Source organism: Sorex fumeus, unplaced genomic scaffold, assembly GCF_029834395.1.
Source record: "Sorex fumeus unplaced genomic scaffold, SorFum_2.1 ptg000014l, whole genome shotgun sequence".
NCBI lineage: Eukaryota > Metazoa > Chordata > Mammalia > Eulipotyphla > Soricidae > Sorex > Sorex fumeus.
The window spans coordinates 38,033,782-38,047,255 of NW_026606071.1; the positions used below are offsets into that span (position 1 = coordinate 38,033,782).

A 13,474-nucleotide genomic window follows, 5' to 3' on the forward strand; every position below is an offset into this window, starting at 1 on the left:
GGTCTTCAGGCAGAGCCAGGACTCCATTGGGAGCAGGAGAGGGGTGCCCCAGGGTCGCTGGGTGGGTTCTGCTCCCTGCCCCTCTCCAGGCCCAGTTCCCCTTTGGGCAGGGGGCGTGGGGGGCCCAGCAGGCCTGGCCCAGCTCCCAAAGCCCCTGGTAGCCACCCTCCTGGCCTCGAGTCCCATTCCGGGGAGCAGGCCTGTGGGTGGGTCAGACCTCGGCTGAACCTGGGGGTGGGGGAGGCGGGCCTCGGGGCGTTAGAGTCGCTGCCAGAGTAGGGAATAAAGAGGCATAAAGAATTCTCTGTGTGAGTGTGGCCAGCCGAGCAAGGGCCGGGGCCGGAGGCCTGGCTTGAACCCGGGGGTTGGGGATGGGGGTGTAGGGGAGAGGGGGGGGCGTAGGGAACAGAGCCCAGCCCCCTCCCGCGCCAGCCAGCTTCTCGCTGGCAGCAGCAAACTTGCAACTCAGATCACTAGTCCACACTCAGCCGGTTTATTCGAGGCGGGGGGCTTCGTCGGGAGCGTCGGGGAGGGCGATGCTGGGAGGACACCCCCACCCCATCCCACTCCCTCTCTCAGCCACCCCATCTCCAACAAACTCATCTACAGCCCGGGCTCCCGACCCTCGGAGGCAGGCTGGCGTCGGGCATAAATACTCAGCCACAGCCTGAATCAGCAGCGTCAGGGGGGGGCAAGGGAGCAGGATTGGGGGAGGGCCAGGAGAGGTGATGGGGACGCATCCTCAGGGCCCACAGAAGCCAGGGAGAGGAGCCGCCAGCCCTGTCCCACGAGGCTGACAGGTGGGCCAGGGCGCGGGGGTGGGGCCTGGGCGCCGGGGGCGGAGCCTAGGCATTGGGGCCTGGGCGCCATGGGCGGGGCCCGGGCCCTGAGGGCGGAGCCTGGGTGCCGAGGGCGGAGCCTAGGCACCGGGAGCAGGCCTGGGCGCCAGGGGGCGGAGCCTGGACGCGAGGGGCGGGGCCCGGAGCCAGGGGCGGAGCCTGGGCGCCAGGAGCTGGACCCCGGAGCGGAGCGGGCTCAGGTGCTGTTGCCCTGCTCCTGCTCGAAGAGCAGCATGGCCAGCTGCGTGCGTGAGCCCAGGCCCTCGAGCGCGCTCTGGCGGCAGCGGTGATACAGGTCCTCGCTGAGCCGCGCGCTGCACGCGGGCGCCCGGTAGCGCTGCAGCAGGGCCGGCTCCACAGCGCGCAGCACGTGCAGGCCCGAGAAGCGCAGGAACAGCTCGTACACGTCCAGGCCCTCCAGCAGCTCCTCCTCCTGCTCCGGGGCGGCGGCCAGTCGCCCGCGGGCCGCCACGTAGTCGGAATTGTAGAAGCAGGCCTCCGTGGAGGCCTGCCGGTCGAAGCGGCCGGTGTCTCGGCCCAGCTCTGGGGGCCCGGGGCCCTGCGGCGGGGCCACGGCCGGGTGGAAGGCCTGGAAGTGCATGGGGAAGAAGGCCTGCCAGCCCGCGATGGCGTGCATGCGGCAGCGGTTGAGGAACTCGGGCGTGAGCACCGTGTCCGGCCCGGCCAGCAGGAAGAGTGTGTCCAGCGGGTGCTTTTTGGAGAGCAGATCCATGAGGCGCAGTGGGGAGGGCGCGGCGCTCTGCACGCTGAGCCAGGGCACCCGGGCGCCCGGGAAGCGCCGCTCTAGCTCTGCCACGTGGGCCTTGACCGGGGCAAAGACGTCGGCGTGCGCGGCGCGCTGGGCCTGCCGGGGCTCGTACAGCAGCAGGAGGGTCAGCGCGGCCGCCGCATCCCCGGGCTCCAGGGCGGCCGTGGCGAAGGCCTCCAGGAAGCCCGGCGCCAGGTCACGCTCCGAGGCGGCCAGAGGCAGCAACACGGTGAGACGGGATGCTTCGGTGACATAGGGTACCGGCAAGATCTCCACGCGGCTCAGTGGCCGGAGCAGCTGCACCCGGCGTGTGAGGGGCTGCCGGCCGCCCTGGGGGGTCAGCGCCTCCAGCTGCAAGTCCAGCGTGTACTCCATGCCCCGTGCCGGGTCAAAGCGGCGGTAGCCGTTCACCAGCTGCTGCTTCTGGAGCCGCAGAGCTGGGTGGTAGCGGCGGTTGAGCTCTTCCAGGGCGGCCCCCAGGACGTCCGCCACGTCGGCGCGGTCGGCCCCCCGGAGGGGGCAGCGGGGCGAGCCGTCCGCGCAGGAGAATGCGTGCTGCTCGGTGAAATAGTCCCAGCGCAGCACCTCGAAGCGGGAGGCAGGGCGTGACGGGGCGGGGATGCCCACTGGCCAGGCAGCTGCCCGATCCCCATCGGCGGCCAGGCGGCTCGTGTTCTGAATCTCCCACTGCAATGGAGAAATAGCTGTGAGCAAGGCATAGACCATGGTGGTGGTGATGGTGTGTGTGTGTGTGTGGGGGGGGTCCCATTTCCCTGCCCACCGTAGGTCTCCACTTTTCCTTTCTCTAGATGGTGGCCATCTGAGAATTACAAAAAGGGGAGGGAGGTTTCCAGAACGGGGCTCTTCAGAAAAGGTAGAAACTTTTAGGTGGAAACTTTTTTTCAGAAAAGATGGGAATGGCAAGCAGCTTTGCTTTGTAATTCTTGAGTTCATTATTTACTGGGGTCTCTCCTTTTTTCTTTTTGGGCCACAGCTGGGGGTGCTCAGGCTTACTCCTGCAACTGGGAATCACTCCTGGCCTTTTGTTTTGTTTTTGATTTGTTGGGTGGAGGGGGGCTACAACTGGCTTTTCTCAGGGCTTACCACTGGCTTTGCACTCAGGCATCACTTCTGGCGGGCTTGGGGGACCCTAGGAGGTGCCAGGGGTCTAACCTGGGTTAGCTGCATGCAAGGCAAGTCCTTAACCCATTGTATTATCTCTCTGGGCCTCAGGGATCACTCCTGATGGGGCTTGGAGGACCATATGGGAGGCTGAGGATTGACACCCCCACCCCAGGTCAGCTAAATGCAGGGCAAGCGCAATACCCATTGTACTCTCTCCAGCCTCTCTTGGGGTCTCTGAGACCACCCGTGGCCTGACCATACCTGCAGCTCCTGGATCTCCTGGTATGTGCGTTCCAGCTCCGCGCGAGCAAACGCCTTGTGCAGCTGGTACATGTGCACGGGGTCCCGCACCGGGTGGGCACTCAGGGCGCTGCGGAAACGAGGGTCCCGCTCCTGCACGGGCTCGCCAGGACTCAGCTCCAGATAGCTGTACTGTACCCCCTGGGGCGAGAAGGGAAGGGGAGGGAGCCAAGGTATGAAGGCTGATGGACAGTCTCCCCCTCCCCTCCCCCCATCTGCTGTGGATCTGGAGTCTGAATTCGGAGGTTTTAAGTGTCCCTTGATCAGCTGGGGGCCCGTGTGTGTGGCCCTGGGTGATTCTGCAAAACGGGCTTGCATCTGAATAAAACAGCCAACACGGAATGCCTACTGTGTGCCTTGATTTTTCTCTCCTCCTTTCCACAAGCCTGAACAAGAGTTAGTGCCATGGGTGTGGTGAAGCTCGGCAGACTTCAGTTCCTTATCGGCGGTCACGAGGACACAATGTGATAGCACTGAGAGAATGTATCCGGAAAGGCCCGGGGAACCTTTATCTCCCCCACCACGGCCTTGTCTGCAGGGAAAGCGCACGCGCTGGGACAGGCTCACCAGCAGGGCTGCCTTCACGTCTTACCTCGTGACGGTCGGTGCAACCCACCCCGGTGGCATCCAGGATGCAGCGGCCCAGCCACTCGTCGGGGCGCGCGCTGATGATGTCGTTGCGGCAGCTTTCCAGGTGGGGGCGCAACTGCTGGAGCAGCGCGCGGGACAGCAGCACCCCGAAGCCTCCGTGGCAGTAGCGGCCGGGGGCGGGCTCTCCCCCGATGAAGTCCTGGGGGCGGCCCAGGTAGAGGTGGGCCGCGGTGGCCAGGCTGAGGTGGCCCACGAGGCGCGCCAGTCCGTGGGCCTCGGTGTAGGTGGCGTCGGGGACCAGGAAGAACCAGTCAAAGTCGTCCCCGTGCTGCTCCAGCAGGTGGCGCAAGGCCAGGTGCAGGTGCCCGATGGGTCGCTCCTCGCCTAGGGTGACCACGGCCATGCCCGGAGGTGCCCGGCGACTCCTGGCTCCCGTCAGGAAGACCACACGTTCCAGCCGGTGCCCCAGGGTGCGGTTCACGGCCACGCCCAGCGTAGGCAAAGTGGCCTGGGAGGTCAGCACGGCCACCAGCAGCTTCTGCCTGATGCCCAGCTCCGTGCTGATGTAGCGGGTCCTGGAGTAGAACATGGCACAAGGTTATCAAAAGACTCCATGCCCCTGGGGGAGAGACGACACACAAGTGAGCGGCGAGGACCGGTCATATCCTCCCCCTGAGCCTTCAAGTGAGTAGTGGTCTTAATTCCGCAGTGTTCTGGGGCTGTAGTCGCATCCAGGGACCACGAGGGAATAGATCTGAGCTGATTCAGAACGGGGCGATCTACCCAAAGCACGCGGCCCCACACGCACACCTGTGTCTACTTCTATGCAAATACGCCACGACAGCGGAGCCATAAGTCAGGTGGAGGAAAACATGACGTAAGAGGTATGGGGTGCCCTTGGGAGAGGGGAGGGGGCAGACCGGGGCAACGGGGTTCCCAGTCGCTCGGCCTTCAGTTGAGTAGCAGGTAAGCTGCTGCACTGGGTTTTGAAGTCAGGGTTACCTGGGGTGAAATGATTTCATCTCCTTGGCGAGGCATCAAAGGGACGGGCACCCTACCCCGCGGCACCCTCACCTGCATCTCATCCCCAGGGGCCCCTCCCAGGAAGGAGGAGATCGAGTTAAATCCCGGTTCTCTTGGACATGCCTCTCTCTCCATGCACCCACTCTATACATCAGTTGCATCAGTCTTTTTTTTTTTCCCCCTGAGCTGGGGAATTAAGAGGATTTGGGGGTAGGGGTGGGAACCGGCTGAGGACAGCCCGGGGGAGGGAGCAATTCGGCCCAGGCTTGGCCCGTGTCCAGACAGGGGCCAGGGCTGGCTCTGAGCCCTCTGGGAAGCAAGGCCATCGGAAGTCATCGGGGCGAGAAGACTTCCTCGCCGGCTTCCTTCCGGAGCCTGACCCGGCCCCCCGCAGCGGCCTCCCCCGCGCACCCGACCCCCGGCCCGGGCCCAAAGGGGGTGGGGCTGAGGCTGGCGGGGCCGATCCCTACCTGACGGCCTTCTTGGCGGCCTGGCCGGGCTGTGCAGGGTGGTAGGGCAAGACCCGCGGCTCCCAGTTCTCCCCGGCGGCGGCGGCGGCGCCGCCGGCCCCGGGCCTCTCGCGCTCCGCTCCGGGCTGCACCGAATTGGGCCGGCGCGCCGCGTTGGTGTTGCCGCGCGGGGGCAGCTCCGAATCTCCGGGCTGGGGTGGCCCCGGGCCGCACGGCTCCTCCACCCAGGTGACGCTGAGCAGGCTCAGGGTGAAGCCCAGCGAGATGCCCACGGCCACGGGCCCCGCGGGCCGCAGCACCGACAGCAGCAGCGATGCCCGCATGGCGCCGGGACCGCGGGCCCCGCGCCCGCCAGCCGCCCCAGCGCCGCCGAGGGATGGGGGGGACTCGGCTCCGAGGGGGCGGGCCGGCGAGGGGGGCGGATCCGCAGGGCCGGGGCCGGCGGGCGGGCCCGCTGCCTCCACGCCGCGAGGTCCCCGCGCGCGCGCCGGGCTCCGCGCCTCCTCGGGCTGCCTGCCGGGCGGGTCGGCGCGGGCGCCTGGGCTGGGGCGGCCGCGGTCCGACGTGTCACTGCGGGGGCCCCGCCTCCCCGGGGTGGGGTCTCGGCGTCCAGCTACCGGCGAGGGAGGGACCCCCGGAAGTGCCCCCTCCTCAGGGCGGGAGGGGAGGCGCCGCGGGGCGGGGTCCCCGGCCTCCCCCCGGCCTGGTTGGTGCGTCCCCGGTGACGTCGGAGGCGGCCCGCCCCTGCCGGGATGCTGCGCCCGGAGTGACGTCAGGAGCCGAGGCCGGAGCTGTCCATCAGCACCAAAGGCCGCGGGCGGGCTCAGGGCATGGGGCCGCGGCTCCGGGGCAGCCTGAGCCCCTGCTCCTGCGCCTTTCCCGGCCCCAGGCCCAGCCCGAGCGCCCGGACGCCGCGGGACTGGAGCGCCGGGCGCTGCTGCCGGCGGAGCGGCGGCGCCGTCGCCTGGCGGAGACCGGTCCCTCCGGCCCTGCAGCCCCCTGCCCCTCACGGGGGACTTTTCCCGGACCCCCGGCAGCTGGGACCTCTGGCGCCCGGCCACCCCGGCCCCTCCGGCCCCTGCCCGGCCTCCTGTCGCTCAGGAGCTCGGGTCGCCTCCAGCCCAGGTAGATCGTGGGACCATCCCGGACTGAGCCGCCCACAGACCGCTCGCTCCTGGCTGCCTCCTCCCCGGCGGCCGCTCGCGGCCCTGGCCTCCTCCCCACCCCGGCACCCCTCTTAACTTCTTCACCCCAGCCGGACTCCCGGCGCCCACCAGGTACTTTGGTTTTTCTTTGTCTCCTGCCTCCCACCCACCCCCACTTCCAGGAGGCTCCTCCAAGCCGCATGGACAGCCACTCCATTGTCCACGGTGTCCCCCACTTCTCTCCTCTCCCCCTTCCCTGACCGCGACTTCCTTCCTCTGTATCAGGCGGACCGGGCAGGGTGACCCCCTTCCGTTCTCAGCGCTATGCCGGGCACTGTGGCCACACTGCGGTTCCAGCTGCTGCCCCCCGAGCCCGAGGATGATGCCTTCTGGGCTGCTCCCTGCGAACAGCCGCTGGAGCGCAGGTACCAGGCACTGCCAGCCCTCATCTGCATCATGTGCTGTTTGTTTGGAGTCGTCTACTGCTTCTTCGGTGAGACCCCTCCCCTCCACCTCCTCCCTCACCTGGGAACCCCACTCGTTCCCTGGCTTATGTCTCAGGGGCAGCCCCCCAGATCTCCAGAACGCACCGCTGACTCTCTTTTCTGTCTCTTGTCCATCCCACACATGGTCACAGATGACCCAGACTCGAGAACCAGAGATCACAGGTGTTTATATAAGGCAAGCGAGACTTGGGACCTAGCTCTGCCCCTCAGTAGCGGTGATGTCCGGGACACAGCCACCCGTCTGAACCCCCCAGTTTTCTCTTCCCAACAGTGGGATGATGGTCTCTGTCTCACGTAGGTGGGTGACAATTGCAGGGGCATCCAGGCCACATCAGCCACAGTGGTGAAGACTCATTTGAATCACTGTGCTAAGTTGGCGCTGAAAACATTTCGTGTCCTGCCGCCCCCCCACCCGGCCCCCACCAGAGGGCATATTGTCTGCAGTGGGAGTGGGGAGTGACTGCCGGGTCTGGGCATGTGAGACAAGTTCGAGTGGGTTAGAAGGCAGTGCCACCCGCAGACATTGCCTCCCAGGCAGGCATCAGTGAGGGCTGCTGTGAATGGCTGGAAGGGGGGTGGTTACTGCACAGCTGAATAGGCGAGGCAGGGGGGGTGGGGGGGGGTGGCTGAAACCCAGTCTCTGATCCACAGAGGACGGGCGAGGGAAGGAAGGAAGTGTCCAGGCACTGCCAGACCTGCAGAATGTCAGAGAAGGGGTAGTGCCCTCGCTCTGTGGATGGGGGTCTCTACAGAAAGCCCGATGAGTCCGGGAAGGCTGGCTGGAATCTGGCTGGAGACTTGGAGCTCCGTGGCCTCTGCTCTTTCCCTGGGTGGCTGGGATGGGAGCCAGACAGCGCCTCCCCTCCCGCCCCCGAACTCTGGGCTGAGTAACTGAAGAGTGGGCAGGCAGGCGGGGGTGCCCCTGGCAGGGTTCGGCACACACTCAGGGCCTCTGAGCAGCGCGTGTCTGCCTCTCTGCTTCTCTGTCCTCTGTGGCCAGTGGCTCTGCAGTGGCTCAGTGCAGCCCTGCACTCTCTCCTTTGCTTTCCAGCCGCCCTCTGGGCTGCCCCATGCCCAGGCTCAGAGACCCCCGAGTCCCCATGCACCCTCGTGCAGGCCTTACTCCTCTTCCTGACGCCAGAAGCTTTTTGATGTTTGCCCTCACCCCTGGGATGGGAGCTCTTCTTTTTCTGGAGGGATGGGGGTTGGAGAAGAGGGGTGGGTTTTTGGCTCACATCCAGCAGATGCTCAGGAGTGTTTCCTGGTGATGCTGAGGGACCCTGAGTGGTACCAGGGACTCAACTGGGGTGGACCACATGTAAGGCAAGTTTCTCCCCAGCCTTCTTACTCCTATTTTTGATCCCTGTTTGCTTGAACTCCAGTCCCTATGGCCTCACTGTCCTGTGAGCCTCTCCCCAACCCTGATCTCAGTGGTCCTGTTTTTATGACCTCAGTGGTACCTTCTCTAAGAAGTCCATTAATGCTCTCATTGGCTCTGCGTTGAGGGCAGGGGGTGGCACATCTCGCAATGCTCAGGGACCACTCCTGGCTCTGTATTCAGGGACCATATGGGATGCTGGGGATCAAACCCAGGTTGGCCATGTAAAAGGCAAATGCAGTACCCACTGTACTATTGCTCAGGCCTCTCAGCGATTCTGTTCCTGTCAATGCCCCTGACTTCACCCTCAACCCTGCTCCCCAACCTGACTTCTGTCTGCTGGGGGCCCCTATAATGATGCCATGTATTTTGTTTTTGGGCCATACCCAGCAGTGTTCGGGACTGACTCCTGGCTCTATGCTCAGGGATCACTCCTGGCAGGTATAGGGGGACCATATGGGGGTGCAGGGATGGAACCCGGGTTGGCCAGGTGCAAAGCAAGAGCCCTACCCCCTGTACTGTCACTCCAGCCCCTATATGTGCTCTATATTAGAAGCCCTGGGTTTCCTTAAACTGAACCTGTGTGGCCCTCATCTCTTAGGTTCTTTCTGATGTCCAAACACCTTATCTGTCCTTGGACCCTAGGGACTTCTGTTCTGCTGCCCATATCACCCCAGTGTCTATCGGACCCCCGTGTAATAACCCCAAAGACCCAATGTCCTGGTCACGGATCTCTCTCGATACCACAAGTCCCCCTGATTACCCTGGCCTTTAAGGACTAATGCTCCCCTCCATGGCTGTTCTGCCATGGCCTGAGTGCCATTCTCGAACCTTCTCCCACCCCAGTGACACCATCATCAAGGGCCTTGGGACCCTGATCACCTACCAGGGCTCTATCTAATCCAGTACCCTTCCCATTTCTGCCAGTCTTTCCAGACCCCTGCAACCATGGCCTCTTGCTGCTGACTGCCTTTGGTTTTCATTTGGTCTGGTTTGATTTGGGGGCCACACCCGGCATTGTTCAGCGCTTTCTCGCTCTCTCTCTCTCTCTCTCGTTTATTTTTCTTTTTGGGTCACACCCGGCGATGCACAGGGGTTACTCCTGGCTCTGCACTCAAAAAATTACTCGTGTTCAGGGGACCATATGGGATGCTGGGAATCGAACTGGGGTTGACCACGTGCAAGTCAAATGCCCTATCTGCTGTGCTATTGCTCCAGCCATTCAGATCTTTCTCCGGACTTTGTGCTTAGGGGATCAATCCTAGCTGTGCTCATATGGGGTGCCAGGAATTGAGCCCAGATCAGCTGCGTGCAAGGCAAGTGCGCTGTCCACTGTACCATCTCTCAGGCCCCTGGTTTTATTTTTTTTGGGGGGGGGGAGGCCACATCTAGCCGAGCTCGGGGCTTGCTCCTGGTTCTATGCTCAGGGATCACCCTGGTGTCCTGAATGGCACCGAGGATTGTGCCGGGGTTGTTGGCTGCAGGTAAGGCCAGTGCCTTAAGCCCAGTGCCATGCCCCGGGCCCCAGCCTAAGGCATCTCCTCTCGGCCCCCTTCCCCTGCAGGTTACCGCTGCTTCAAGGCGGTGCTCTTCCTCACGGGCTTGCTCTTCGGCTCCGTGATCATCTTCCTGCTGTGCTACCGAGAGCGGGTGCTGGAGACGCAGCTGAGCGCCGGGGCGAGCGCGGGCATCGCGCTGGGCATCGGGCTGCTGTGCGGGCTGGTGGCCATGCTGGTGCGCAGCGTGGGCCTCTTCCTGGTGGGGCTGCTCTTGGGGTTGCTGCTGGCCTCGGCGGCCCTGCTGGGCTCGGCGCCCTACTACCAGCCGGGCTCCGTGTGGGGCCCCCTGGGGCTGCTGCTGGGGGGCGGCCTGCTGTGCGCCCTGCTCACGCTGCGCTGGCCCCGCCCGCTCACCACGCTGGCCACGGCGGTCACCGGCGCCGCGCTCATCGCCACCGCCGCGGACTACTTTGCCGAGCTGCTGCTGCTGGGTCGCTACGCGGTGGAGCGGCTGCGCGCGGCCCCCGTCCCCCACCTCTGCTGGCGCAGCTGGGCCCTGCTGGCCCTCTGGCCGCTGCTCAGCCTGATGGGCGTCCTGGTGCAGTGGCGGGTGACCACCGAGCGGGACTCCCACACGGAAGGTGAGCGCGTGCGCCGCGGGGCCGGGGGCGGCAGGGAGGGGGCCGTGCCAGCAGCTGGTGACCTCTGTAGGCTCAGACAGATCACTGGGGGTGGAAGGGAAGCAAGTGGTTGGCTCCGGGGGCCACCATCCAGTCCAGCTCAGCTCTGGGGGACAATTGCTGGGAGACAGCAGGGACGACACAGGGAGGGGGCCCTCGCCTTTGGGGGCAGACACTAGACGCGCAAACAGACCTGATGGTTTCCACGGTGCAGAGCTTGGGAAAGAGACGTGCAAGGGCTCAGTGAGTGTCAGGGTGATCAGAGGGAAGGGGTGCTGTGAAGGGAGAGAAGAGGGATGGAAGGATCCAGGCCGGTGCACAGAGCAGGGTGGAAAGCCCCGGAAACAAGGACCTGGGCTTGAGCTGGAGTGTGTGGGCACATATGAGGGGCAAAACCCAGGAGAGCGGGCTGGAGCGATAGCACAGTGGGTAGGGCATTTGCCTTGCATGCGGCTGACCCAGGTTCGATTCCCAGCATCCCATATGGTCCCCAGAGCACTGGCGGTGTAATTCCTGAGTGCAAAGCCAGGAGTAACCCCTGTGCATCGCTGGGTGTGACCCAAAAAGCAACAAAAACCCCAAAAAAACCAAAAACAAACAAAAACAAAACCCACCAAAACCCAGGAGAGGAAAAAGGCTAGGGAAAATCAGAGGGGGGGGGACACACCCAATGGTTACTCCTGATGCAGTGTTTGGGGGGCCACTCCTGGGAGTGCTTGGGGCAAGCATGCAGCACCAGGGATCGAAGTCAGGCCACCTGCGGGCAAAGTTTATGCTTCACTTGCCTTGCATGTGGCCGACCTGGGTTCCATCCCCGGCACCCCATATGGTCCCCTGAGCACACCAGGAGTGATTCCTGAGCACAGAGCCAGAGTAACCCCTGCGCATCGCCAGGGGCGACCCCCAAACAAACAAGTAAAAGGTTTGTGCTCCACCCTTTGGGGTGTCTACACAGCGAGGCAGTGAGATGCCCTTGGGAGGGGAAGGAATCTCATTAGCCCTAATGTCTATGGAAGTAGGGAGCAGGGAGGTGCCATAGGGCATCCTGCAGGAACGCGGCAGCCTCTCTCTCTCTTGGTGGGTCCCCCAGAGCCTAGGACTGGGAGAGAGCCTACAGCTGGTCAGGGAGCCAGACTCATGGGCATCTTCTGAAGACCCCTGGGCAGTTCTGAGAGGCTGGAGAGCAGGCAAGGGCAAGTTGCAGACAGGAGGGCTTGGGGGCCTGGAGTGCCGGGCAGGGGGACTAGGGGAAGCCCGGGGTCCTCTGAGGCCCTGCTCTGTCCCTCCCTTCCCAGTGGTCATCAGCCGGCAGCGGCGGCGGGTGCAGCTGATGCGGATTCGGCAGCAGGAGGAGCGCAAGGAGAAGCGGCGGCGGAAGAGACCTCCCCGGGCTCCCTCCAGAGGCACCCGGGCTCCTCCGAGGCCTGGTCCCCCGGACCCTGCGTACCGGCGCAGGCCAGTGCCCATCAAACGCTTCAATGGAGATGTCCTCTCCCCGGTGAGTGCCCTGAGCCCTGCAGCCCTGCAAATGTGGGGTTCCGAGGGGGTGCCAGGGACTGACCCTAGCAGAATGGGTCCTTCCTGGGGGGTTGGTCTCCCAGGTATTTGTTGACCCACAGTAAACCCCCTAATTAGGAGGCTGGTGTCTTGGCTCTGGGATCGGGAGCAAGGGTGGTTCCCAGTAGAACCTTTGGGGAGGTCTCCCAGGCGGGGCTGAGGGCTCCAGGGGCCACGCCGGGCAGTCCTTGGCCAGCCAAGTCAGTTTGGTTGAATGTGAGGGCTCAAGGCGGAGGGGCTACGGGACCACCTCCAGCAGTGCTCAGGGGCACTCAGGGCCACCCCAGTGGGTGGCCAACCAGTGCTGTCCCCAGCAGCTGTTGCCCCTGGGTGACTGTGTGGTGCCACACCGACCAAGCTGGGTGCTGATGAGGCTACTGCTATGCCCTGGTGCCTGAGCAGGAGTTTTTTTTTTCCTTTGTTTCTTTTGTTTTGGGGCCACACCTGACTGAGCTCAGGGCTGATTCTTGGCTCTGGGCTCAGGGATTCCTCCTGGTGCAGTCCAGGGGCCCCTCTGGGGTGCCGGGGATTGAACCTGGGTTGGCTGCATGTTATAAGACAGGTTCCCTCCCAGCTAAACTATGGCTCCTGCCCCAAGCAGGATTTTTTGGGGCACACCCGGCAATGCTCAGAGGTTACTCCTGGCTGGAGTGATAGCGCAGTGGGTAGGGCATTTGCCTTGCACGCAGCCGGCCCAGCTGACCCGAGTTCAATTCCTCTGCCCCTCTCGGAGAGCCCGGCAAGCTACCGAGAGTATCTTGCCTGCACGGTAAAGCCTGGCAAGCTCCTCATGACATATTCGATAGGCCAAACACAGTAACAACAAGTCTCACAATGGAGACGTTACTGGGCCCGCTCGAGCAAATCGATGAGCAACGGGAGGACAGTGCTGCAGTGCAATTACTCCTGCTAATTCCTGAGTGCAGCACTGTACACTGTGCAGTGCTCAGGGGACCATATGGGATGCTGGGAATCGAACCCAGGTTGGCTTCGTGCAAGGCAAATGCCCTACCCACTGTGCGATCGCTCCAGCCCCCTGAGCAGGATTTTTAAATTGTGCGGCAGGCACTTGGGCACAAGGAGGGCCTGGCTGCAGTAGAGGGGGGCACGTCTCAGGCCAGCCGGCAGTGACTCTCTCTCACCCATTCCTCTCCCACAGAGCTACATCCAGAGCTTCCGGGACCGGCAGACAGGCAGTTCCCTGAGCTCCTTCATGGCCTCGCCCACAGAGGCGGACTACGAGTACGGGTCCCGGGGGCCGCTGACCGCATGCTCGGGGCCACCAGTCCGGGTATAGCCGGCTGGTGGCGGCTTCTGCCTGCCTGGACCTCGTGGACACCAGCGCTGCCAGCTTGGGAAGGACTTGTCGGGTCCTACGGCCCTCGGCTGTCCCTCTCCCTGCCCTGGTGGGGGCAGCCAGGCCACAGGAAGGGAGGACCTGTGTCTGGCTCAGCCTGACCTGCCGGGCAAGCCCCCTCCCCAGCGCCTCGAGTGTGTTTGTGTGTGTGTGTGTGTGTGTGTGTGTGGTGGGGGGGTGAGCTCAGGGTTATGACTGTGTCACCTGTGTGTGCGTGTGTATGAGGAGGGCGTCT

General features: G+C 64.0%; 2 protein-coding genes across 2 annotated transcripts; one reads left to right on the plus strand and one right to left on the minus strand.

Moving 5' to 3' along the window:
* Nucleotides 1-1,029: 1,029 nt before the first annotated feature.
* Nucleotides 1,030-5,579, minus strand: CHPF (chondroitin polymerizing factor). The gene is made up of 4 exons (XM_056111695.1): nucleotides 5,118-5,579; nucleotides 3,626-4,199; nucleotides 2,995-3,174; nucleotides 1,030-2,295 (listed from the first exon to the last, which is right to left on the minus strand). The coding sequence occupies exons 1-4, from the start codon at nucleotides 5,438-5,440 to the stop codon at nucleotides 1,036-1,038; spliced, it is 2,337 nt and encodes a 778-aa protein (XP_055967670.1). The 5' UTR covers nucleotides 5,441-5,579; the 3' UTR covers nucleotides 1,030-1,035.
* A 77-nt stretch (nucleotides 5,580-5,656) lies between these two features.
* On the plus strand, nucleotides 5,657-13,179 carry TMEM198 (transmembrane protein 198). The gene is made up of 5 exons (XM_056111711.1): nucleotides 5,657-6,402; nucleotides 6,561-6,755; nucleotides 9,711-10,286; nucleotides 11,621-11,823; nucleotides 13,042-13,179. Exons 2-5 carry the CDS (start codon nucleotides 6,587-6,589, stop codon nucleotides 13,177-13,179), a joined length of 1,086 nt encoding a protein of 361 aa, XP_055967686.1. The 5' UTR covers nucleotides 5,657-6,402; nucleotides 6,561-6,586.
* The last annotated feature ends 295 nt before the right edge of the window (nucleotides 13,180-13,474 follow it).